This window comes from Ornithodoros turicata, chromosome 4 (genome assembly GCF_037126465.1).
Source record: "Ornithodoros turicata isolate Travis chromosome 4, ASM3712646v1, whole genome shotgun sequence".
Taxonomy (NCBI): domain Eukaryota; kingdom Metazoa; phylum Arthropoda; class Arachnida; order Ixodida; family Argasidae; genus Ornithodoros; species Ornithodoros turicata.
Genome location: NC_088204.1, coordinates 69405838 through 69430678, shown reverse-complemented (window position 1 = coordinate 69430678; position 24841 = coordinate 69405838). Strand labels below are relative to the sequence as shown.

The window sequence follows — 24841 nt, the reverse complement described above, 5'->3', positions numbered from 1 at the left end:
AAGAAGGGGTTGCCATTTGAAGTTGGTGAAAAATAGTTTTATAAATTCCTTGATAACCAGTGCCTTGACCAAGTCTTGCTCGCATTTTGTGCTCAGTGCTCTCAAAGCTACAGACCGCCAAGTTACAAAGAGCAAGATATGAGTTTAAGCTGATCCAGCACAATTTACTGGCACAGTTTCAAGCTCGCCCGAAAGGTTTAGTGGAAGAAAAAGAGAAAAAAAATTGCAGTAGTTCCGTACTACCACAAGATATCACATAATTCGAAGGCTATGTCGAAGGAATAAGTGCTATCGCATACGGCATCCCCTCGCTCAAGCTCAACTGGGCGAAAGTGTACTCGGGGATCTAACATCGACACACGCGGAATTGCTAGCAATAACAGACGCGCTGAAGGCTGCAGACACCGCAACTTACTCAACATTGTCATCATTACGGACTCACGGGGCACTATTTCTCGCATCAAGCACCACTGCGAAGATGCTGCTTCGCAGGAGAGGCCCGGATGCACATGGTACGGCTTCAATCGCGGGCACTGCGGTATCGCTACAGTGGATGCCTTCTCACAAGGGCATACCGGGCAATGACCACGCCGACTCTCTGGCAAAAGCAGCTGTGAGAACCAGGCCCAAAGTCAAAGCTCTCCAAGCAACTTCTGCTGCTCGAAATCAATTAGGGGGTATGTGTGGATGCTGCACCCTGACAAGCGCGAGAGAGACTGATCTGCACCACCCCTCTGTGCTACTGGTGGCCTCTCCAGGGCCGAGGCTTCCCTCCTTCTCCGCATCCGTTCTCGCAGTGCCTACACACGGGCCCACGACTACAAGCTCGGCCACACCGAACCCTGGATGCCCGCACTCTGGGAAACAGAAACGGAGGCGCACGTTATTATGGATTGCACAGGCACATCGGATGGAAGACGCAGGCTGCAGCAAGCTGTGTAGCCTACCGGCAAGCCGGAACTCGAGGAGATTGTCTATCCTAGTGGCAACCTCCATCGTCGGAAGCTCATCCAAGGGCTCTTCTGGACGTTTTCAAGGTCGTCGACCCACAAGGGAACACGTAGGAACACGTGATGCATAGCAGCAACTAATGTAACTGTTCTCCCCTTCCCTCCCTCCCTTTTCCCTCCCGAGCAACATGCCGCCAGCTAGGCAGGCAGACCCCCTCGTCTACCAACGTTACCCCCCCGCTATGTCGAAGGCGATGGGAGTCCGTCTCCTCTTCAGGAACAACTTCAGGTTAGATCGTTTAACGTCTTTTTTCGAAACAGAGTCTGGATGTAATGTTGAACACAGAACCATAAACTTTGTTCCATGTGCAAAAAAAAAAAATCATTCCGTTAGCTTGTGGCTTTGTATACATAGGTCAGCCCCCCCCCCTCCCAAAAAAAAAAAAAGAAGCCAGATTCAAATTTGTCGGACCACCAAGACTCTGTAATAATTGTCAACCCCTATGGTCCCAGACGGCGGTGCTGGTGTGGGAACCAGACAGGCGAAAACGTCTTTTGTGAGAATCATTGGCCATACAGAGTGTGGGCAATTGTATTAGTGTGCCGTCCTGTATGTATCCACCCGGCCTTCAAGCGGCTTCTCTGACCTTCCTTCAACTCACTTTGTCCTCAATTCCCTATTCGCCCTCTCTCTGTCTTCCCACGCACCGTCTACGTGTTCATGAAGTTCGTTATTATCTATATAGTGTTCATCTTTCACCAGTTTGATCAGATTATGAAAATTAAGTTTTTTTTTTAGAATGCATGCGCTTTTAGGTTATAATTAGGCTATATTTATACAATTCTGTCACCTTGATTAGAGATATAAGCTTGGATATATGCTTTGCGCTGGAGTTGATTTCGCACTGTAGTTGTATACATAGTACAGTCTTCTTTCAATATACAACTGAGAAGGCTCTACACTGCACGCAGAGCATGTGAGCATGTAGTGACGACAGAGTGTTCGTTGTTGTATTGCTAGTGTTTCTTCTACGCAGTACGGCGTGTTACCTACAGCTTATGCGTCGCTTTTCATATCGTCACCGAAGTCATCGTCTACGTTGTTATCCAAGGATGGCGACGAAGCCTTTCTTTCCAGACCTCCAATGCCAGAATCCGGCGGCGGATCTGCAAGTTACAAGTTCGTAAAATGCATGTATTTCAAGCCTAGAGGAACATCTCAACATCCCTACCAAATCCCTCCATTGTGTCTCTCATGTTTGTTACTGACACCCATATGTGACCAACACACTACTCAGCCCATCATTAGCCAAGTAAGTTCTCATGAGTCACTTCAAAAGGACATGCAGAAATATACACATAAAGAAATTATGATCATGTGCGACTGGTCGGCAGGGATTAGACAAATGCATATCAGAGACTGGATTGTGGCAGAGACACCCATTGAGCTAAGCCCTTCGTGTAAATCCGCATTCTTGATCATTCCTCGTCTTGTTAAATGATACTGACAGGTTTTCTATAATTAGCACGCAAATGAAGATATTCACGAGCGACGTCACCTCGCAGAGATTGCGACAATGAGCACGTAATGCACAGCCTTTTCCGTTTCCATACTTTAACTAAACTTACATGCCTGTTAAAATGCAGAACAAAATTTCTTGATGGGGCTGTACGCCGAAATAAATCTTTTAAAATAAAACATTAAAAATCCACGCTTAAAATTCCACCCTTCGAAATCCATTTTCCTGAAATAAACCGTTTAAAAATACACGTCCTCAAATAAACGCTGTTAAAATAAATCGTGGTTAGGCTTAGGAAGGTAATGCTCCGTATTATAGTAGTGATAGCCGTATGGGCGACACGATGTTCTTTTCGGCGAAACATGCTATTATGATGTCTCTTATTCATGTTTGTATTGCTATCAATTACATAACAACTTAGGATTTCGAAATATTCCATCACCACCGACGCTCTATGGGAATCCCCATATATTTTCAACTCCCGTAGCGCCGCGAAAATTTGGTTGATCTCCGTGCAACAGCTTTTAAATGGAAGAAAATGCTTAGATCTAGTGCATGATCGAAGGCAGATTTTGCGTTTTAGACTCAGAAATTTTTATATCGTCGTCGAAAGGTTGGGAAAAGCTATATTTCGAGATTCCGCTCGCTTACAAAATAGAGCCGCCCAAAATCGAAAATCTGGCCCGATCACGCACTAGAAAAACATATCAAGAACCAATACCACCAAAAAGATTTCATCTACGTTAAGCTGTTGACTCGGCACACGAGTTTTTGTCATGTATGGTCATCCGTGGAGTACGCCGCTCCAGAATGGGCAGCGCAGTGCTGCCATCTCCCATGGCGGGTATCGTCACAAGACACAACAATTTGAGCGCTGGAAATGCTATACGCAGCACGTGCAGGTGGACGACGAGGCCGACGTTGACTGTGACGCAGGAGCACGAGCACACGCAGCTTAGCCCTGCCGCAAATACTTGAACGGACTATACTATACATGAGCTGTTCATTCATCGATGTTTATTTTCTCGGGGGGGGGGGAGGGGCGGGGGAGGGCATGAACGTGGCATGTCATTCCCCCATATAACGCCGGGACGATCGCGTTTAGCCTCACTTCATTGGAAATTGGTATTAAAAACAGGAATGCAGAAAAAATTCAGAGCACCAGTCAGCTATCGTTATAAAGGAACATTTGAAGCAAAACCATTGCGGACAGGCACGAAAGCTTCTGGCTGTTTGAGACATGGAAAATAATTCATGAGTGCAGAATAGGGTTGCGCACTGAGATCACACTGGAGGTCACTGAGATCACACTGAGTCACTATGTCACTGAGATCACACTAAGTCGTGTTGCAGGCAATGCTCGCAGCTTGTTGATGAATGTTGACAATAACGCCGCCGAGCACTTCAATTCCGTTATCGCGAAGTTTGTTGGGGAAAGCGGATCAACTTCAGTCAGCGGCGGTCTTACCAAACACGCGCATTTGCCGCAGCCGTATCAGTGAACTCACGTGAAGGTTTGCATCATCGTGTGCACAAGGAGATGTGTCAAACAAAGCCAGGGAAGTACACTTTGAGCCTTCAAAAACGTTGTAATGCACGTGAGCACGTGAAGAGGCAAGGGCCAAGCGCCGTCTCAACACCAAAGCGAAGGCGGCCAGCCTTCCAGCCCTGCGTAAGAAGCCCGAGCGCCGAATTGCTGACTATGGGGAACAAGCGCAAAGACCAGACATGGAGCCAACGTCCTTGGCAACGGCATGCATCGACTACAAAAAATTGCTTGAGCTCTCAGAGGAGGACCATGCCGCATTACAGGAAGACACCATAGAGCAGTTCTGAGCCTCCGGTGGAAACAAGAAAGGAGAAAGCGGCTTACGGCGTCTTTTTTTGGTAGAGTATGCAGGATGCGCCCCTCTACAAGTGCTTTAGTTACATGTGAGTATTTTGGGCTTTAGTTACATGTCAATATTGTGGCTTTAGTTACGTCTGTCTGTCACTAATGCACCTGTTCAGTAGCTTCAAGGCGCTCGGAAACCATCACCCATTGTTGTGCACTTGCCGACATGAAAGTCGTTTCTGAACGCAGAAAAGGATTGCGCAGTGTACTAACACTGCAGTGCAAAATGTACAGACTAAAGGGTGTGGCTGACACTGAGCGTCCACCAAGCATCGGACAAGATCATATGGCCGTGAACATCGCTGTAGTTTTGGGAGTCTCTCTAGTGGAGCACGATATTGAGCCCATGCTCAGTTCTGTGCTGCGCTGAACATGCCTTGTATAGTGACCGGAACATTCGCGAAATATCAGGACCAACTGGTGGACGGTAGCAAGCGTACAGGACAGAGTCACGTACCGGAACTGAGGAAGTGCTGTCTGTGGAAGTGCACGCATGTCTACCGGTACCAGATCCACGGCCAACTCCACGTATAACCACCGGCAGTACTGCCTCTTCGTTGTAGGTACTGGACGAGCCTTGCGGAACGAGAAAAGTGTGGTGTACCTTGCACGAATTTATAACGACTACCTCCTGCTAGAGCTTGTTGACCCTCGCTATCCTCGAAGCATGCGAATTAGAGTTCCGATTACAGAAGGAAGTACGCCAGGCCAGAACTATTGTAATCAGTGTGCCGTGCGCTTTTTGCTAATCGGGACAAGGTCGTGATGTCGGAAGCCACGACGAGGACGGAAAAGAAAGATAGAGAGGATTTCTGGAAGTTCCTGCGCGTATAGGCAAGATGACACTCACAATGACAATTTGTTATGAAATGTCTAACTCCGAGATCCAGACTGACAGAACCACGAGCTGAGGTCACTCCAGAGGAATGGGACATTCAGAGACCCAGTTCGCGGCATGCTGATCTGTGCTTGGGCGAAGTCTGGGGCCGTGGTTAGTGACGACCAGGATGAGCACAACAGACCCGAATTATACCAGACGACCAAACTGAAAACCTCCATTCGCACTTTACGTTCCAAGCAGCTGTATGGTCCAGGCAGACACATTTGTCTCCTCTACCCTGCTTTTCTTCCCTTTTCTTCTTCTCTTTTGCCTTTTTCCTCCTTCTCCACTGATGTCCAAGGATATGGGAAACGTTATGCAGCCTCTTTGCAGTTTTATTTCATTTCCCTGACTGTGCAAGTAAATGAAGCGTTTTGCACCACCACAACGTGGTCTGAAATTTGTAAGCCCAGGGTGACAGAAAATAACAAAAACAGGTTGCGGCTTCGTTTCGCAATTTCCGCGTAATGTCGGTAGGCTATACATGCCGACACCAACGTGTTTCAACCGCGTCTTGTCCAACCTAGGTTTTTGTGTTACGAGGAATTTCATTTATTATATGCGAAAGCATTGCAGAAATCACACGAAACGACTGGTGACTAACCCTTCGCCGACAACAACACAGCACGGAACAGCAACAGATCGACGAAGAAGTTCAGGAGACGTCTGGACAGCCTGTGCGCATTCAAAAACCGCGCCACTAATTGTTCCGTCTGGCTGAGCGCGATATGCGTGTTTACAGTATTGGGCTTGGCATGGGTGAGCACGAGCGGTCATATGTTGCACAAGATTTCGCTTGACCGTCGCGCGCAAAGAGAAAACAAAATAACACAAAAAGAAGACGTTACATCAGCGGTACCGCATTTCCAAGCAAACGCCAAAATGTTGTGAGCGGTGTCTGCGCGAACCATTTCGCTCGCTGCGCCATCCCTCGATTGTAGACGACGAAGTACCGGCTCTGATGCACCGCCTTAAAAGTGATGACGACGATGCGCGTATGAATACAGAACACGCACACTTGATCATACCTGGGTAGTAATAGCATTACTGTAATGAAATTACCGTAATGAATTACTTTTTCTGGTAATTTGTAATGTAACGCATTACTTTTGACATTAGGTAATTTGTAATGTAATTTAATTACATTTGGGCTGTAATTTTAATGACATTACTCATTACTTTTTACAAAAGAATCGAGTGTGTGTTCTGTGTTGACACTTGGCAGAAAGAGAGTTGGGGGACTGGCAAGTGAAAAGAATTCCAACGGCACTATGAAGGTAACACACTCAATCGGCACGTGGAACGTCAATTCCCTCTATGAGCCAGTTGCCTTAGGCAGGGAACTCACAAACAAACGTTGTTAGGTCAACGTTTGTAGCCCTGGAGAATCATTGTTTGCGGGCCCCATCCTCCTGACAATCTTCCTGTTATCGTGATACATTGTGTCTCCTTCGTCTCTACATTGTGGAACGATACGTCATACGAGGCACACTAGCATGACATGTAGAAGACAAATAGAAGAGTACAAGCTACTGTTGATACATTGTAAGCATAAATTTTTTTCCTCGAATTTCGGGAAAGGCAAGTTTCGTCAACTTGTGTGTCCCTTGTGCCTCCCCCAAACTCGGGAACATGTATGCCAATAAAGGTAAAGTAATGACTTTGTAATGTCATTACCTTTTCGTACTAATTGTACTGTAATTTTATTACGTTTCTATTGCAGTAATGAGTAATGTAATTTAATTAAATTTTAACTGGAGTAATGTAATTTAATTACATTTTAGAAGTAATTTACCCAGGTATGCTCTTGACCCTTGAGCCAGCTGAGCTCTGTGGACGGATTGCGCGGCGACGGTCATTGGCACTGCTAAAAGAAAGGCCAAGAAAGCGCGCACGCACAGGAAAAAGAGAAACGCAAAATCAGAAGACATACCAAAGAATGGCCAAACTCTCCTGATAGTCGGCTCTATATTAGACTATATTGCACCGATGTCGCGCGTTACTTGCACTGCTAAACCAGAACTTCACCGAATAATACGCTCCCGGGCATCCGTCATTCCGAATGATATCAGCCCCCCACCCCGCTACTAAGTTGGCTGTAACGGATCACATACAGACAGACAACCTACTTCAGGTGTACCGAAATCCTCGTTCACAGTTATAGCCCTGGCTAGCCCCAAGCGCGAGGAGGGTACTATTTTCCGCGGCGGACGTAGAGCCGTCGGCTGTCCACCAATCAGGGACGATGGATGTTAAAAGATTTATTTCGAAGCGTTTATTCTTCAAAGTTTATTTTTCGGAGTTTATTTCGACAGCGTGGATTTTCTCATGATTTATATTGAAGAGTTTATTTTGCAAATTTGATATTTGAGAGATTTATTTTTGAACGTTTTATTTTTACATGATTTATTTCGGCGTCATCCCCTTGATGGGTACTGTCCGATGTTTCACAAATAACGATGGCATGGCCTGATAATGTTGCGATCCTTCGAATACAATATTAATTTTGATTGTTTTAGCAAATCGTAAGCCCCACCCCCCCCCCCCCACTCGATTCAGACTCCGTATCGCTGTCAGTCAATGAGATATCAGCAACGTGACGTCAGCCACTCCAAAGGAATCAGGCGATCGGGGTATCATGTTTTCGGAAACCGTTACAGAGAAACTTTTCTCCTAAAACTCCCTATTAATTCGTTCGATATTTTACGACACATGGAAATCCACCTGACGTCGGCGTCAAGTCCACCAATGTTCTGTTTGTCAGTCTGTGTGGTTATCCTCGAGGAAGGACTGTACTTTAAAATATGAGCCAGTGATAACATGCGTGCATCCCATAATAATGCAACCACGTTTGACAGAGAAATGTTGAGCATACACCGAGAAGAAACAAGTCCGGAAATAACTCTGACTTCTTCCATCTGTTGATAAAGAAACTGTGGTAGCGGAGTACGAAGGAATAAAGTGAGAAATGCATATCGATTTGTATTTCTCAGGGGCAGTGGTATTTAACCAAATACAGAGAACCCTCGTTAATATGACCACTGCCGTTCCCACGAAAATTGGTCATAAAGCGAATTGTTATATTAACGAGAAACGCATCCTCCGCAGACCGGACACACCGCTACGCACTACAAAAGCTGAGGTAATTATGATTTATTTTCTGAAAAATATGTTAACAATGACTATACGTCAAACAATTTTCAGTCATTAATTTTTCTAAATGGACAATAGCACCATCAATTGCGGACATGTTATCAACCTTTATCTGCTCAGAAAATAACACGGCTACCTGTAGGGCTTCGTTTGCCTGAAATGCCGAGCTGCTGGGGTATACTTCGAGTAACGCCGCCCTTCATTCTGACTGCCAAATCAGACCTGTTCCGCTTCATTCCGACCATCCTTACGTGAAAACAGCTGGACAGTGTGACCTTGTCCCCGCCTTTTTAAGCACTTCTGTGGTTCGAAAAGCGACATGAGCATAATCCCGAGGTCAGCGATTTCAGGGGACATCGCAAAACTTCACTCCCTACTTTAACACGTGTCACCCTCTGAGCGAGGTACGAGATAGCCCCTCCCGGAGGCTACTCTGAGGGTCATGTGGCGTGGCCATAATAGCGGGAAGCTAATGCCTGTATTTGTCCCTGCTTGGGACAAAAATCTTGGTCATTGTCCGATAAACGGATTGTCATATTAACGAGGGCGATTTACATGCCGGGAGAACGGTTCCCGAGAACAACGGTCATAAAGCGAGTATGTCATATTAACGAGGGTTCACTTAATAAGCTTTTGAACGCAGTAAAACATAAGCAACTTGCCTTCACATGGGATGTACAGTGCTGCACAAAGGTTTACGGAACACGCTCCGGCGCATTCCTTCCTTAGACTTACACGCTAGCAGCGAATGGGACCGTACGAACTTGCAGACCTGTGCCCAGTAACCCAGTCACCTGTTTGCAAGTCCGTACGGTCCCATTCGCTGCCAACGTGTCACTCTGAGGAAGGAATATACCGGAGCGTGTTCCGTAAACTTTTATCGAGCCCTGTACATCTTACAGCCATTCTGAATGGATCGAAACTGCACCCAGGAACGTTTTGAGCACTGCCTTTCGCTTTCATTGACAACATCTTAGTCGCTAAGCCGGCACTGATGAGTATGGCTGCCTCAAAACATTCTGCCCCTCCTTCTGCCATCTTTCTTTCTACATTGTGTCAAGATAGTTTATGTGTCTTAGTGGCAACCATTATAACCCTCTATCAATATATCTGGAGCATGACACCCGCTTATCTCTCGAAGCTCTTTACGAGCTTTGACACGAACCTTCGTATTGGCTCTTGGCGTGTTCGTATTCAGTGTTCCGCAACGCATGCCTCTCCAGTTGCACGTCGCCGGGCTCCGATAAGCGATGTGCCCAACTGCAATTGAAGCACTTGGTTTCGCCATTTTGCCCTGGAACATGCATCACAAAAATTATAGCACGAATCTCTTTCTTGAAACACAGTGAGGTGTGAAAGTTCAAAATCATTTTCAACATAAGATGGGCTTCACGGGTTATGTGCGTACTTCAATTACAGTGACGCTTCATTGTTCTTATTACGCACTGGATGAAGCGCTTCTGTGTTCTCTTGAGATACGACACAAAGAAGAATGGTGTATATATCCATCAGATACCTCGTTTTTAAAACCTAGCAAGTAGGACTTGCTAACGAATTACGACCAACGCCTGTAGGTCAATAAATCAGTACATTCAAAGCTCCAACTATATTGTAAAATTATTGATTCAGCACTGATAATGATAAACTGTACACGCTCGTTGCATTGTACAGTGTTCTTCACTCACCCCCAAGCTGGCTCTTTGCTGGCTAACTTTTCCTTTCTTTTTATTTTTCTGTTAATAAACATGTACCCCCCCCTCCCAGCGGTGGGCATCCTTTTCCATTGCTCGTACTACCAACACTTCAGATCAAACCTTTCCTCACTATCTTTTTTCAATAGACGTACCTTCCCCCTTCCTTAAGATCCACAGTTTTAGTGTTTCTAAATCAGCTAGGACCTCGGACCTCGGTCCTCACTGTGAGGTGGTCCATTATTTTATCTCGCCAGGTTACCACCACCAGTGGGGTAAAGTATCGCCCCTGGTGATGATACTCACCGCTCACCATAATTCAAATAAAGTCGTTGCTGTTACAGTGTTTCTACCTACCTGTTGAAAACGGCTCGGCTTGCGCCGTATCGTGAGGGTTCATCGTGCATCCAGGTCGGAAAGGGAAGCCATTGAAGGTGTCCATGCTATCCTCCAGGTCCGCAAATCTGCATATAACCCTTGTAACTATAAGTGCACGTACAGCACTATAAAGGACGACGTAAAAAAGAAGAGAGGAATGAATTTTCGATGCCAAGCAGCATTGGTAACAGGCGTTTCATATCGAGGCGTGTCACGTAAATACCCTCCTCAACCCATAACTCGTCCATCCTTCCTTAGTTCAGCTGGTGTTGCCACTGGAGGAATAAGACTTCAGCTATACGGCTGGAACACGTGTGGTTAGCTGTTAGGAGTCTAACTTCTGTGTCCTCAGATTATGTTAGGATGAGCGCATGTGACAGTCAATAAGCCTGACGAAGGTGGCTTCTGTACGTGCGAGAAGAAAAGCACTGCTTCGTGAAGACGTCCTGGTCATCCAGAACGCCCAACGGCACATTTCCAGCCGTTTCAACGTTGCTCTTGGATCCTGATGCGAACTAAGACGAGAACTGGGCAGCGCGTAACTCTCAACTACGTCAAGTGTTCGCAAGTCTGTGTGTGTGTGTGTGTGTGTGTGTGTGTGTGTGTGTGTGTGTGCATCTCTTGAAGGCCTCTGTCATTCAGCCCTGCCAGTAAGGCCACAAGCCATGCACAAATTTTCGGATGGTACGAGTTGCCTCTTTTTTGTCTTGACCGTCGTGAGGTCGGTGCATTTCCTTAGGCGGCGTTCACACGGGGCAACTTTTTCCAGCAAGTATGATCTGGCAGTTTCTGGCAGTCGGCCGACGCTAGCAACCTTCAGCAACTCGAGTTGCTCGGCGCTCCCCGACCGAAATCTTGAGAAGTTGCTCGTGCGCCGGCCAAGCAGCGAGGGGAGTATTGCCACGTGACTCCCGATGGCGTGATATGATTTCGTCCGTGTGTTCAAATCCTGCAGGTGCAGCTGATAAATAACTCGTTTTTATTTATTTATTTATTTATTTCTTTTTTGTAATGCCTCACAAACGTATCAATAGTATTTTTTTAATTATATAATTATGATCTTTTGGCGTAATAAACAGACTAAAGGTTTGATAAACAGCAGGTAGAAAAAAGCCACCATAAGTTGGATTCGAACCTACATTCTCCCGTTACTGTTTAAGGTTGCTTGTACGTGGAGCTATCGAGTTGCCACGTGTGAACGCGCTTTCGAAGATGCTCGAAAGACGTTCCTTCGAGTTGCTAGAAAAGGTTGAAAACGGGAGGCGTACCCCTGCTTTGTGACAATTATGAACAGCATAAGTGCCATAAGAAAGATGAACGCCTCCAGTTTTCAACAAATCGGTGCAGATAACGATATTATTCGAGATTATGGTTGGCTAGGAGCGTGCTATGCGTTGAAGCTAATTTTTAAGACTGTACACTCTTAAAAATGAACTTCACCGCATAGCACGCTCCTAGCCAACCATCATCTCGAATGATATCGTTATCTGCCCTGATTTGTTGAAAACGGGAGGCGTACGCCTTTTCGGTGACAATTATGAACAGCATAAGTGCCACAGGAAAGGTGAACGCCTCCAGTTTTCAACAAATCGGTGCAGATAACGATAATATTCGGGATTATGGTTGGCTATGTGCGTGCTATGCGTTGAAGCTCATTTTTAAGACGGTAGGTCAACAGAGAGTCTGATAAAGGGTGTAAACGTCTGCTAAAAGCTATTACCACATGCCCTTCAAAAAGGCGTCCGCTCGCCTCGCTCACCGAATCAGAAGCGATAACCCCATATCATTCGTGGCAATGGTTTGCGGACAACGTGCTTTGCGGTGAAGTTCTGTTTTGAGAGTGAGGTAGCAGGTAGAACTTTGCAACCTTTTAGGCACATCATATGCGACAACTCCTAAGAGGCGTAACTGCTCCACCCTTTTTTCAAAGAGTGCGTTATTTCGGACGGTATTGTCTTGCGGTGTCGGGGAATGTGGAAACGTTCCAGTAAAGCACGGTCAATAAAGATAAAGAATTAAAAAAAAACACTCAAACTTCTCTTTGCTGGCTTACGAACTCCTACGGAAATAAACAGCATGTTTTTCTATCTTTCTCTCACCCTTACCCCAATGAGAATATTAACGTATTACATACTCTGGGTATTTTGATGGAGCTGATGGACCTGCAACGACTGGACACGTTTCGTCCGGTGCTCCCCGTTCAGGTGGCGCATGCTATGCATGGATTATTATCAGTACGTCAGGTGCATATTGGTCAGCTTATGTTTGTGCTATCTGTAGTGCAGTATTGTACTGACCTGGTCAATCATAGACCCTGGCAATAGTGCGCGTCCATCCACAACTTGTTTCTTCCTTAAATCAACTGTTCGTACTGCGCAGCAACAAGTTAAGAACAGCAGTTAGAAGTGAACAGTGTTAAACTAAAGGGAACTGCAACAACCTCAATGACAGTGAAATTCAACACAAGCGTAAGAAAAACATTTAATTGTACCACAGCAGAACAATATAAGGAATACTCGAATGTTGCAGAAGGAGCACACAGAGACCTGTTCCTCCATCATTATGTTTCGTCGGCACGTCTTACCTGTGCCAAATGCACAGGTAATGAAAAGCAGGTGATCATGTTCTCAATGCCGCTCTGGTGCCACCCTTTCAAACGTTTCCCATCTAAAGCCCGCTGACGAGCAGTAATTGCACATAATAGGGAAGCTGCTACCATGTGCTCGTGTTGTAATGTTTTGGCAAAAGCAACTGTACTACAGCGCAAGTAGGCTAACATGCTGTATAGAGGAGTGCGTACATGAGAGCTGGGCAACTTTTGTTTCAGCGCCACATACCAAAGCTTGAGGGGCGCAATGATCACGAGCTGGCTGATAGCAACGATATTGAGGCTTCAACTGACAACTTCAGTACTTAACAGCAGACTATTGTACAAACGAATGAACTGTGGTGCATGTCTGTTAAACCCATCCGGCTGTTTGCCTGACTAACTTTTCCTTTTTTTTTTCGTAATACATATACCCCCCTCCCCCAATCCGCTGAAGATGATGCACGGTGTCGGATGGGGCACGATTTTCTTATGCTTAAGTTCTGCTCTGTTGCTTACGTGCGTTCAGGTTCACGTTTTTTTTCGTGGCACTTACTGATTCGGTCATTGTGATGTCCGTTCACAGTGGAGGGATATACGGAGTCGCATCTCTTCCGCATGAGATGATCGATCTCTTGTATTAAGTCAGATTTTTCGGCACCGGCTCGCAGGCCTGCAGCCGCAACGTACAGAACACCGGTGTCGATGCCTTGCTTCGCGTACTCTGCAATGTCGAACTCGTCGAGCAACCCACGCAGCAGGTTTCGTTGCACCTCAGTGGCTTGCATGCGGCCTTTTTCTGCAAGCTGAAGGCAACACCTATTTATGGTAGTGGCACCTTTCGTCGGGTTCGAGGCATTTGCTAGTTTTCTTACTGCTTTCTCACTGCTGGATGTATCAAGTTCTGCGTTAGTGGCATTACCAATGGTATCATTATGATAAACAACCCCGCTGAATAGCTGTGTTGAGGTAGAAACATGCGAATGCACTCCCCATGGGTTTACTTACCCGTGCTAGGTGTTTTGGATGTGCGACTTTCACGCCGAGCGAAGCCCCATGAAAGTTCCCGATGATAGAGCAAATGGGGGAGACATTGCAGTGTTCAACGGAAGGGTCACCACTTAGCCGCCTGCTTTGCACCCTTGTACCACAGCAGTAGCATGTAGCCAAGTCGTTGTACTCTAGAAATACGGAAGGCAGGGGAATAAAGGCGAAGCTCTGAAGTCTAGCGTAACTGGAGCCACTTATCCCTATATTCACGTTTGATTGACACAGTCCTCAGAGTGCAGTTAGCAGGACGAGATATGTGACTCACAGGATTTTCCAACTAGATTCGGGAAGCGTCCATTCTACACCGATTACGACTCGCCAGGACACCTCTGCTTCTCTATAAAATGAGTCTTGTCCACTCGCCCATATGCCCCACTTGCGCTGTTGAAGCTGATATTCCTGTCATAAATTCGGCACCCCTGGAGCTACGCTCAGACGATGCCTACTCGAGCTGCAGTGCACAGACTTTTTGGCCATTGTGCTCGGTCCAGTACGACATTCCACACAGCCGTCTGTGTGACCAAACCAGTTTTGACTTTCCCGAGCGACACAGGTCTCATGAATAGCCCGTGAACTCAAGATGTACCATCTCGTAGTTCAATACTCCACCCTCACCCATCACCCTCAACGCATTAACCTTGCATCTTTTTTATCTTTGTCTTCAATCTATCTCATCCTTCTGTCACCGTTTGTTAGTTTTGTCCTCTATGTCCTAATTATTTCATTATTTTCTTTATATTTGTTTTCTTTTTTTTTTTCTTTGAGGAATAGCGAGCCGACGACCCGTCTGGCTGACCTGTCCTCCCTTTGTTTTCTTTGTTCAAATAAATATATCCGTCGCCGGACCCCCACACCAAAAAATAGTGTTGTTGTTTCGCTACGTGGCGTAAGTACTAGCGAGGGAATAAGCTGAATATAAAATCATTCGATCTGATCCGGAGACGAATTGCTTATTGTGCCTATTATATGTTGTTGTATTTTTTTTTTCGTTCTTCAGTGGTTTCGTGCGATGATAATGATAGCTTAGCAGGAAATACGCAGGTGTTATCTCGGTAAAAGAAACCTGCAATGATATATGATGGGTTTGTTTGCCAGTTCCTTGCAAGGGAAGTCCGGCAAAGCTCTTTCAGCGCTACTCGAGGACGGACTGGGCAGGTAAGCAGCAGGTATGGTGGCCACGATTGTCTGTACTTTTAGTGTCTGTGTCTGCAGCACTAGTGTTCTACGCGTTTTATGTACGTGTAATAACCTACCAGCATGAGCGAGGACCATTCCCAAGTCTTCACATGGAGAGAACAGCCTGCGCATGAAAAATAAAGTTTGTGCACCACCTCAGGGTTCAATAGTTGTAAATGCAGCGAGTGGTTTATTAGTACCTTCGCGATAAAGTCATGTGGCGATATATCTGCTCGCCACGACGGAGGAAACGATATGATTAAACAAATGTTCCTATGGCACACACGTTGTTTTGAACGTAATCAGGCGGAATTATCTGGGCGCTCCTTACTTGCCCTTGAATTTGACATGTACGTACGATTAATTATCCCCGAGGCGAGTGGAGCAACAGCCTAAGTCCTGTAGCATCTGAATTAATACATGTACGCATTCATATATCGAGTGGTATCAACCTATGCAGCTTTCCATAGCTGCAGTTAAAATCCCAGTTACATTTAGTTGCCTTGCACCTATACATGTGCTGTATTCGCTACTTCGTGCAGGAATGAGCTGATTATGACACAAAGTATCGGGCTTCAGATCTTGATGAGGTACTAATTGTGCCGTGCATACTACAATGTTTGTACAATGATCCACTCGACTTCAGTAAGACAAACGCACATACTGTGGGTAAGTGCGTGGTTGGCGCAGGTCTTTAACCCACTGGATCAATTGATCTTTCGTAGGGGGGGGCAGGTAGTAGTATACGGACCGCCATGTATAGCACGCCAACATGGATGCCTTCCTTTTGGTAGCGAGCTAAATCCGACACGTTAAGTAGACGTCCCACAAGCATTCTTTCTTCTTCTGTAGATTCGAGATCACCTCTCGCTGCAACCTGAAGAATACAGTGTTCGAGATATCGATGCTCGCTACACTGTGTGAACGAGGTGACTCACCTCAGCCAGGAGCTTCGGGTGTTTCTCACGTATGTACCATATCACACATAATCCACATAGACTTCGTATAAAGTAGCATGGCGTGGCAGACGCGCAATGCCTCACAAAAGGATCATCCGACGGAGCCCAGTTGTCTACAGTTACGCCACACCAGAAGCACACCGCTCTGTCTCCTGACCCTGAAAGTATAAACGCAGTAACATTGCAGTAAATATAGACAACGTAGTAGTATTATTCCCATTTACTTACGGTTTTATAATAAAACGCACATTGCCCAAAGATCACCTCGAAGTTTTACATCCGAGGTATCATTAAAAATGTCTAAAGAAAGTGAAAAACTATGCCTGCCACCGACAGATTAGCTGGCATTTCGGCACGTGAGAAAGAAACGTACAAGTTACCTCGTCGAACTGATCGTACTCGCGACCTCTGCATTGGAACTTATTCCTTGAACGCGACAATACCAGAAAGTTCGTTATTACGTCATGATGAGGAACAGTGGTCCAGTGGACCAGTGAGGTAACTGGCCGCTGTGTCCATTCATATGTTGTGCTACGTCATCTGCATGTCTGCCCGTACTTGTCTAGCCATCTCCTTTGTAGTACATTTACTTGTATCCTCCTCAACCCTCGCCCTCTACTTTTGTGACTTGGGTTGATATATTCTTGACTATTTGTAACAGGTCCTAAAACCTGAACAAGTGCAGTCTACTGCACGAAAGTATCGTTTTTCCGCTAATTAAACTATTTAATGCTCTCACTCGTTTTCTGTTTACTTGTGAACAGTGGTATACATTGATGAGCAAATTAGAATGGTGCAAGCGAGCTGGTGTACTGTAGAAAGAGGTAACATTTCCTGGAGTTTGAGGGACACACAGGACGAAGAGGACAACGAGTCTTGTGCTGTCCTCTTCGTATTATGTGTTCCTCAAACTCAAGGACATGCTACCTCTTTCTAATGGTATACAGTTGACACTTCACTGGCTTTCAAAGAGACAAATCGGCTAATACAGGTGAGGATGAACGAAGATGAGCTCGCAGCAGATGCAGATGTTATAATAGTGATACTGAGAAAATTTGGCATGTAAAAAATTGCAATTGGGGAGATAAACTCTGAATAGCCGCTGACTCTTCAAGGAAAAAGCGTAGTTATAATTGGTGTTGTGCACTAGGATCAAGGATCTTTATTTTCAAATATGTACAGAGCATAGTAAAAACGGGATTGCTAGGGCGTACCCTGTAAAACAGTCCCAAGAACACAGCAGTCACAAAGAAAGCATATACTTCAAGTTAGAAACACATGCACCCACTTAGTCAACCAGTCAATATCATTAAAGGTGCACTAGTCCGCAAAAATTTATGCTCGCGGAATAAAAGAATAAAAGATAACACAGCGATACAGAAGGATCCGCTGGTTCCGTCGATCTTGATTTAAAGGAACAATCACATCCTGAAACACGTCTATGAAACTGCTACCGCTGTGTTCGGCATCGGCGCACAATGTACCTGGCAAATTTTTTGTCCGAAAAGTGCGCACATATTAAATATACGAATTTTAAAACTAAGCGCTATTTCAGAGGGCCGTAGACGCTCTGACGGCATGATATCGCTCCCTAAGTTTTTTTTTTTTTCATGTTAGCATCGCGAAGCAAGTGCGGCTATGAGCGGCGTTGAGACGTGGACAGGTGGAGAGAGGACAGCAGAAAGGAGTGGGGGACAGGGAGGTTAATATGCATCCTGGGCCGACTTTTTAGGGGGAAATGTGCCGACATTCGTGTGGAAAGACTTCGGAAAACCCAGGGAAAACCTCAGACAGCACAGATGGAGACAGGATTCGAACCCGTGTCACCTGCCAGACTCAGCGTGGAAAGCTCCCTAAGTGGCAATCTGGAGGAGTGAGAGAGAACGAAATGTTCTGTCCAGGCGCCCCGTAAGAGACGCGCGGACGGACGCGGCATTCCTTCTTTCAAGGTCGCGACCTCATTAGTTCTCAGGAAGTGACGTTTTCTCCTTTTTCCGCGGGGAATTCCGGCATACTCTCACCATCCGGCGTCTGTTCTTGTCATGTATTCCATCGAATAGCATCCAAACTAAGTCACTATTTCGCGTGGCATTTTCGACACCGCGGTCAGTAGCCCAGGAGGAATAGAATGACACTATAGTTTGGATAATCGACTGGAACGGATGCGACCGTCCCTTTAAGCGCAATGGACCTTTTCCGAGTAAGCGTATGCGCATGCTCTGCCACGGCTGCCACGTTTAGGGGTAGGTAATCGGTGTCATGCTTGCGCAGACGTTCGAGGCCGACCCTTGACGACGCTTTGTGCTCGTAATCACTACAGTACGCTTTCACTCTTTCCGCATTCTTTTTCCAATCTTATCTTGCTACGTTCCCATGCGACGTGCCAGTCCGAAAAGCGCCGCTCCCTCATTTGGGTTAAAAATACGACGCCCTGCATTCGCACACTATGGTGCGGCACGTACATAGAAAAGGTCAATTGAAGCTGCAATCGACCACTTCAGAAAATCCCAGGGTGCCTAGCGCCGTCTTGATCTGTGGGAACTTACTAATACGAAAGATCAGCGAAAGCAAAATGTGAAGGATTATTCTTCGTTCCCCCACTCAGTAAGCGCCAAGGCTGCAATGCATGCGCAAGGAGCACTGGGATTTTCTGAAATCGTCTATTCACACTTTGCCTCTTCTCTATCCATAACCAACAGCGCAATCATTCGGGGCGGTCGCCCTGTTGGTCTACGCAAACGATCTCCACCACATGATTGGGTACTTTATGAGCACCCCAGTGTAGCGCCTCTTGAGAAGGTGAGAAAAGGAAAAACTCAAATTGCGGGTTTCCTTCCCGCTTAAATCACGATCGACACAACGGACGACTCCGGTTCCTTTTCTGTGGTTCCTTTTCTGTGGTTCTCAAGGTAACTGCATCTTTGATTCCGCGCGGCATTTTTTTCCCTTTTCTGTCCGTTTAACGTCTACGATAAATCTGTATGAACATACCTGCGTAAAAAAATCCCACCAAGGCGAAATTTGCTGCGTACAGTTTTTGCCTGGGCTCCAAAGGCCAGTGACGAAAGCTTTCTCGTCGCTTTGCTTCGTCTTCATACCTGGGAGAGCAAGGACGCTTACGTAGTGCTCCTACAACCAAAGCATTCTTTATTGATTTTGCACAATTGCATGTCGTAATCTGCAGTGTGAGATGCATCCGAAGGCGGATCCCATGCTTCATTGTACGGCACCTCTTTCTCAAATGTTGCGCTCACACAGGGATGAACTGCGATACAGGGGAAAAGAAACCGGAGGCGGTGCGGTAGATTCGGGAACTATTTTACCTTCCAAGTGACGACGCTTTGTACTCGTAATCACTACAGTACGCTTTCACTCTTTCCGCATTTTGTTTTTCAATCTTCTCTCCTACGTTCCCTCAAAGTCTTCCACGTTCCCTACGTTCCAATCTTCTCTTGCTACGTTCCAAGTGGAAAATCTGCTGTATTAAATTTCTCTAACAGTTTCTTGAATAACCGCGCACTTCAATGACCAAACGTGCGACAAGACCACTCGTTGTCCTTCTTAATTTTTGTGTATACAGGGACACGGGGACCTACAAGGTGGTAGCAGGAATTGTTCATTGTTGCTTTCCCATAGGTTTCGCATGACCTCCCTGCACGCAAAGTAAATTATTTTCAAACATTCCTGTACCTATGACTGTACATGACTGTTGTTAATATTACACTCGTTAATAGAACATCCCCGCTTTATGACAGTTTTTCTCTGGAACCGTTCCCTCTCTATGGCCTCCACACCTAGGTGTTGTCGGTTAAAATGACACAAGGTGTATATAAACTGGTAGCTAAACTCCCATACGGCCATGCGTCTTCAGATTGCGCCATGAGAGAGACTGTCAGCGCCATCCATCCGTTGCGCGGACTACTACTTTTGTAAATAAATGACGTCACATATGACGTCAGCAGCATGAATAATACGTAGTACATAATTAGCCATGGCACGTTTGCATTCCCGTACTTCGTTTGCGCTGTATATCCTTCCCCTTTTTCTTACAGAACCATACTAGTCACCCAGGACAGCAATACCAGACGAGAACAGAGAAGAATTAATCACATCAGGTTTAATGACACATATCAGTTCGAAATATATAGAGTTATCACAGGGTTTGATGAAGGGTACGTGATAACCACAAATAAACGGGAAGTTTCACTTAATGACCATTCCTAATCTAGACCTACACGTACACGTAGTGATTAGCTGTTTGTATTTCTTCAACGAGTGGTCATAATGGGTCCGTTGCAAAAAAGCATGGCATCGTTGGTGCACAGCTGATTCGTTAACACTCACGCTATCATGGCCGGTCTTGCCATGACGAAACTTTTTTTTTTCTTTTTTCTCGGGGCCAGCAACACGGGATGCATAGCACACATCTGTTCACACGTGTTAATCTTGGCCTACAGCTTCGAAATGTGAACGTCGCTTCCTGTTTAATCCAAAAAGTGTACGAACTCCGCATTACAATGCACGGGCACACGGCACGAATAAAAGAATGCACGGACAAACGAGCGTACTGCTACACCGCGCAGTGGAGCAGGATACGGAAACATACTCATGTGGTAGATTATTTCGTATATGTGTACTAGTAATGTAAATGTAATGTAAATGTAATGTAAAGATGCAACACATGGCTTTTCATATACTTGAATTTTGAATAAACTATTACTTTATACAAGACCCATGCGCGCGTCGTAAATATTTTTCGTTTACGACCGTACCTGTGCTACCAACACCCAGGATCGCTCGAGTCATGGATATGACAGTGCTGCCGGGTCAGATTTTTTTATTTTTTTTTGCTCGCCTTCGCTACCTGGGTAAATTTACCTTGTATGTATTTAGTTGATATGAAAATGACCGGCATTTTCCGCAGAGCAAACACGTGTGTTCTACCCTCGTTACTATGACCGTTGATCACTGAACCGGCGGTTCTCCCGTCCTCTATAACGGCCAGAACGCGGGTCCGCTTCTCAGGTGACTCAATGTCCCTGTCTCACGTGCTTAAAAGAGCAGTGCGCTTGGTCATAGTGACCTGCGGCAGCCATGCGGCATTTGCTTTCCTGTTTTTCGCTTTTGACACTATTAAACCAATGTCAATCTATTATGTCTATCTAATGTTTTATTCGGGGTCGATACGCGTGGACGGAGGACAGATTTTTACCAAGTTTCCGTTTCAGGTACGCGTTTCATGCATGCAAACAGATTTCCCTTTGACAACACCTTTACTGGTGGGGGCCCATTTGTGGTGGAGGCCCCGGGGCAAGTGCCCCGTCTGCCCTCCCCTAAATCCGGCACTGGCTCCACCCTCTTTTCAAAGAGTGCGTTATTTCGGACGCTGTTGTCTTGCGGTGTCGGGGAATGTGGAAACGTTTCAGTGAAGCACGGTCAATAAAGATAAAGAATTAAAAAAAAGAACTCAAACTTCTCTTTGCTGGCTTACCAACTCCTATGGAAATAAACAGCATGTTTTTCTATCTTTCTCTCACCCTTACCCCAATGAGAATATTAACGTATTACATACTCTGGGTATTTTGACGGAGCTGACGGACCTGCAACGACTGGACACGTTTCGTCTGGTGCTTCCCGTTCAGGTGGCGCATGCTATGCATGAATTATTATCAGTACGTCAGGTGCATATTCGTCAGCTTATGTTTGTGCTATCTGTAGTGCAGTATTGTACTGACCTGGTCAATCGTAGACTCTGGCAATACTGCGCGTCCATCCACAACTTGTTTCTTCCTTAAATCAACTGTTCGTAGTGCGCAGCAACAAGTTAAGAACAACAGTTAGGAGTGCACAGTGTTAAACTAAAGAGAACTGCAACAACCTCAATGACAGTGAAATTCAACACAAGCGTACGAAAAATATTTAATTGTACCAGGGCAGAACAATACATATAAGGATTACTCGAATGTTGCAGAAGGAGCACACAGAGACCTGTTCCTCCATCATTATGTTTCGTCGGCACGTCTTACCTGTGCAAAATGCACAGGTAATGAAAAGCAAGTGATCACGCCACTCTGGTGCCACCCTTTCAAACGTTTCCCATCTAAAGCCCGCTGACGAGCAGTAATTGCACATAATGGGGAAGTTGCTACCATGCGCTCGTGTTGTAATGTTTTGGCAAAAGCAACTGTACCACAGCGCAAGTAGGCTAACATACTGTATAGAGGAATACGTACATGAGAGCTGGGCAGCTTTTGTTTCTGCGCTACATACTAAAGCAGGAGGGGCAGAAATGATCACGAGCTGGCTGATAGCAACGATATTGAGGATTCAACTGACAACTTCAGTACTTAACGGCAGACTACTGTACAAACGAATGAACCGTGATGCATGTCTGTTAAACCCATCCGGCTGTTTGCATGACTAACTTTTTTCCTTTTTTTCTTAATAAACATATACCCCCCTCCCCCAATCCGCTGAAGATGATGCACGGTGTCGGATGGGGCACGATTTTCTGATGCTTAAGTTCTGCTCTGTTGCTTACGTGCGTTCAGGTTGACGTTTTTTTGCGTGGTACTTACTGATTCGGTTATTGTGGTGTCCGTTCACAGTGGAGGGATATACGGAGTCGCATCTCTTCCGCATGAGATGATCGATCTCCTGTATTAAGTCAGATTTTTCGGCACCGGGTCGCAGGTGTGCAGCCGCAACGTACAGAACACCGATGTCGATGCCTTGCTTCGCGTACTCTGCAATGTCGAACTCGTCGAGCAACCCACGCAGTAGGTTTCGTTGCACCTCAGTGGCTTGCATGCGGCCTTTTTCTGCAAGCTGAAGGCAACACCTATTTATGGTAGTGGCACCTTTCGTCGGATTCGAGGCATTTGCTCGTTTTCTAACTGCTTTCTCACTGCTGGATGTATCAAGTTCTGCGTTAGTGGCATTGCCATTGGTATCATTATGATAAACAACCCCGCTGAATAGCTGTATTGAGGCAGAAACGTGCGAATGCACTCCCCATGGGTTTACTTACCCGTGCTAGGTGTTTTGGATGTGCGACTTTCACGCCGAGCGAAGCCCCATGAAAGTTCCCGATGATAGAGCAAATGGGGGAGACATTGCAGTGTCCAACGGAAGGGTCACCACTTAGCCGCCTGCTTTCCACCGTTGTACCACAGCAGTAGCATGTAGCCAAGTCGTTGTACTCTAGAAATACAGAAGGCAGGGGAATAAAGTCGAAGCTCTGAAGTCTAGCGCAGCTGGAGCCACGTATCCCTATATTCACGTTTGAACGACACAGTCCACCGAGTACAGTTAGCAGGACGAGATATGTGACTCACAGCATTTTCCAACTAGATTCGGGAACCGTCCATTCTACACCGACTACGACTCGCCAGGACACCTCTGCTTCTCTATAAAATGAGGCTTGTCCACTCGCCCAAATGCCCCACTTGCGCTGTTGAAGCTGATATTCCTAATCTTCTCCTCGACTGTCATAAATTCGGCACCCCTGGAGCTACGCTCGGACGACGCCTACTCGAGCTGCAGTGCACAGACTTTTCTGGCCACTGTGCTCGGCCCAGTACGACATTCCACACAGCAGTCTATTTGACCAAACCAGTTTTGACTTTCCCGAGCGACGCAGGTCTCATGAATAGCCCGTGAACTCAAGATGTGCCATCTCGTTATTCAGTACCCCACCCTCACCCTCAATGCATTAACCTTGCATCTTTTTTTATCTTTGTCTTCAATCTATCTCATCTTCTGTCACCGTTTGTTAGTTTTGTCCTCTATGTCCTAATTATTTCATTATTTTCTTTATATTTGTTTTATTTTTCTTCAACTTATTTTTCTTTGTTCTTTGAGGAATAGCCAGCCGAGGACCCGTCTGGCTGACCTGTCCTCCCTTTGTTTTCTTTGTTCAAATAAACATATCCATCGCCGGACCCCCACACCAAAAAATAGTGTTGTTGTTTCGCTACGTGGCGTAAGTACTAGAGAGGGAATAATAACCTACCAGCATGAGCGAGGACGATTCCCAAGTCTTCACATGGAGAGAACAGCCTGCGCATAAAAAATAAAGTTTGTGCACCATCTCAGGTTCAATAGTTGCAAATGCAACGAGTGGTTTATTAGTACCTTCGCGATAAAGTCATGTGGCGATATATCTGCTCGCCACAACGGAGCAAACGATATGATTAAACAAATGTTCCTATAGCATATACGTTGTTTTGAACGTGATGAGGCGGATTTATTTGGGCGCTCCTTACTTGCCCTTGAATTTGACATGTACGAACGACTAATTACACTCGAGGCGAGTGGAGCAACAGCCTAAGTCCTGTAACATCTGAATTAATACATGTACGCATTCATATATTGAGTGGTCTCAACCTATGCAGCTTTCCATTGCTGCAGTTAAAATCCCAGTTACATTTAGTTGCCTTGCACCTATGCATGTGCTGTATTCGCTAGTTCGTGCTGGAATGAGCCGTGCATACCACAATGTTTGTACAATGATCCACTCGACTTCAGTAAGACAAATGCACATACTGTGGGTAAGCGCGTGGTTGGCACAGGTCTTCAACCCATTGGATAAACTGATCTTT

General features: G+C 45.8%; 1 protein-coding gene across 1 annotated transcript; it reads right to left on the bottom strand.

Moving 5' to 3' along the window:
- Positions 1–1168: 1168 nt before the first annotated feature.
- On the bottom strand, positions 1169–24835 carry LOC135391782 (uncharacterized). The gene is made up of 9 exons (XM_064622228.1): positions 24786–24835; positions 24253–24299; positions 23269–23441; positions 22817–23066; positions 12764–12837; positions 12601–12680; positions 10446–10552; positions 9563–9691; positions 1169–2117 (listed from the first exon to the last, which is right to left on the bottom strand). Exons 4-9 carry the CDS (start codon positions 23046–23048, stop codon positions 2008–2010), a joined length of 732 nt encoding a protein of 243 aa, XP_064478298.1. The 5' UTR covers positions 23049–23066; positions 23269–23441; positions 24253–24299; positions 24786–24835; the 3' UTR covers positions 1169–2007.
- Between the last annotated feature and the right edge of the window lie 6 nt (positions 24836–24841).

What these genes read in the sequence shown, in the direction of transcription:
- LOC135391782 (XM_064622228.1), bottom strand. Translation starts at nt 23,048, where the DNA reads ATGCAAGCCACTGAGGTGCAACGAAACCTACTGCGTGGGTTGCTCGAC. An exon ending in ACACCACAATAACCGAATCA is followed by an intron (nt 12,838 to 22,816) that starts GTAAGTACCACG and finishes GTTGCTGCGCAG; the next exon opens with TACGAACAGTTGATTTAAGG. An exon ending in CGCCAAGAGCCAATACGAAG is followed by an intron (nt 2,118 to 9,562) that starts GTTCGTGTCAAA and finishes TGTAACTTGCAG; the next exon opens with ATCCGCCGCCGGATTCTGGC.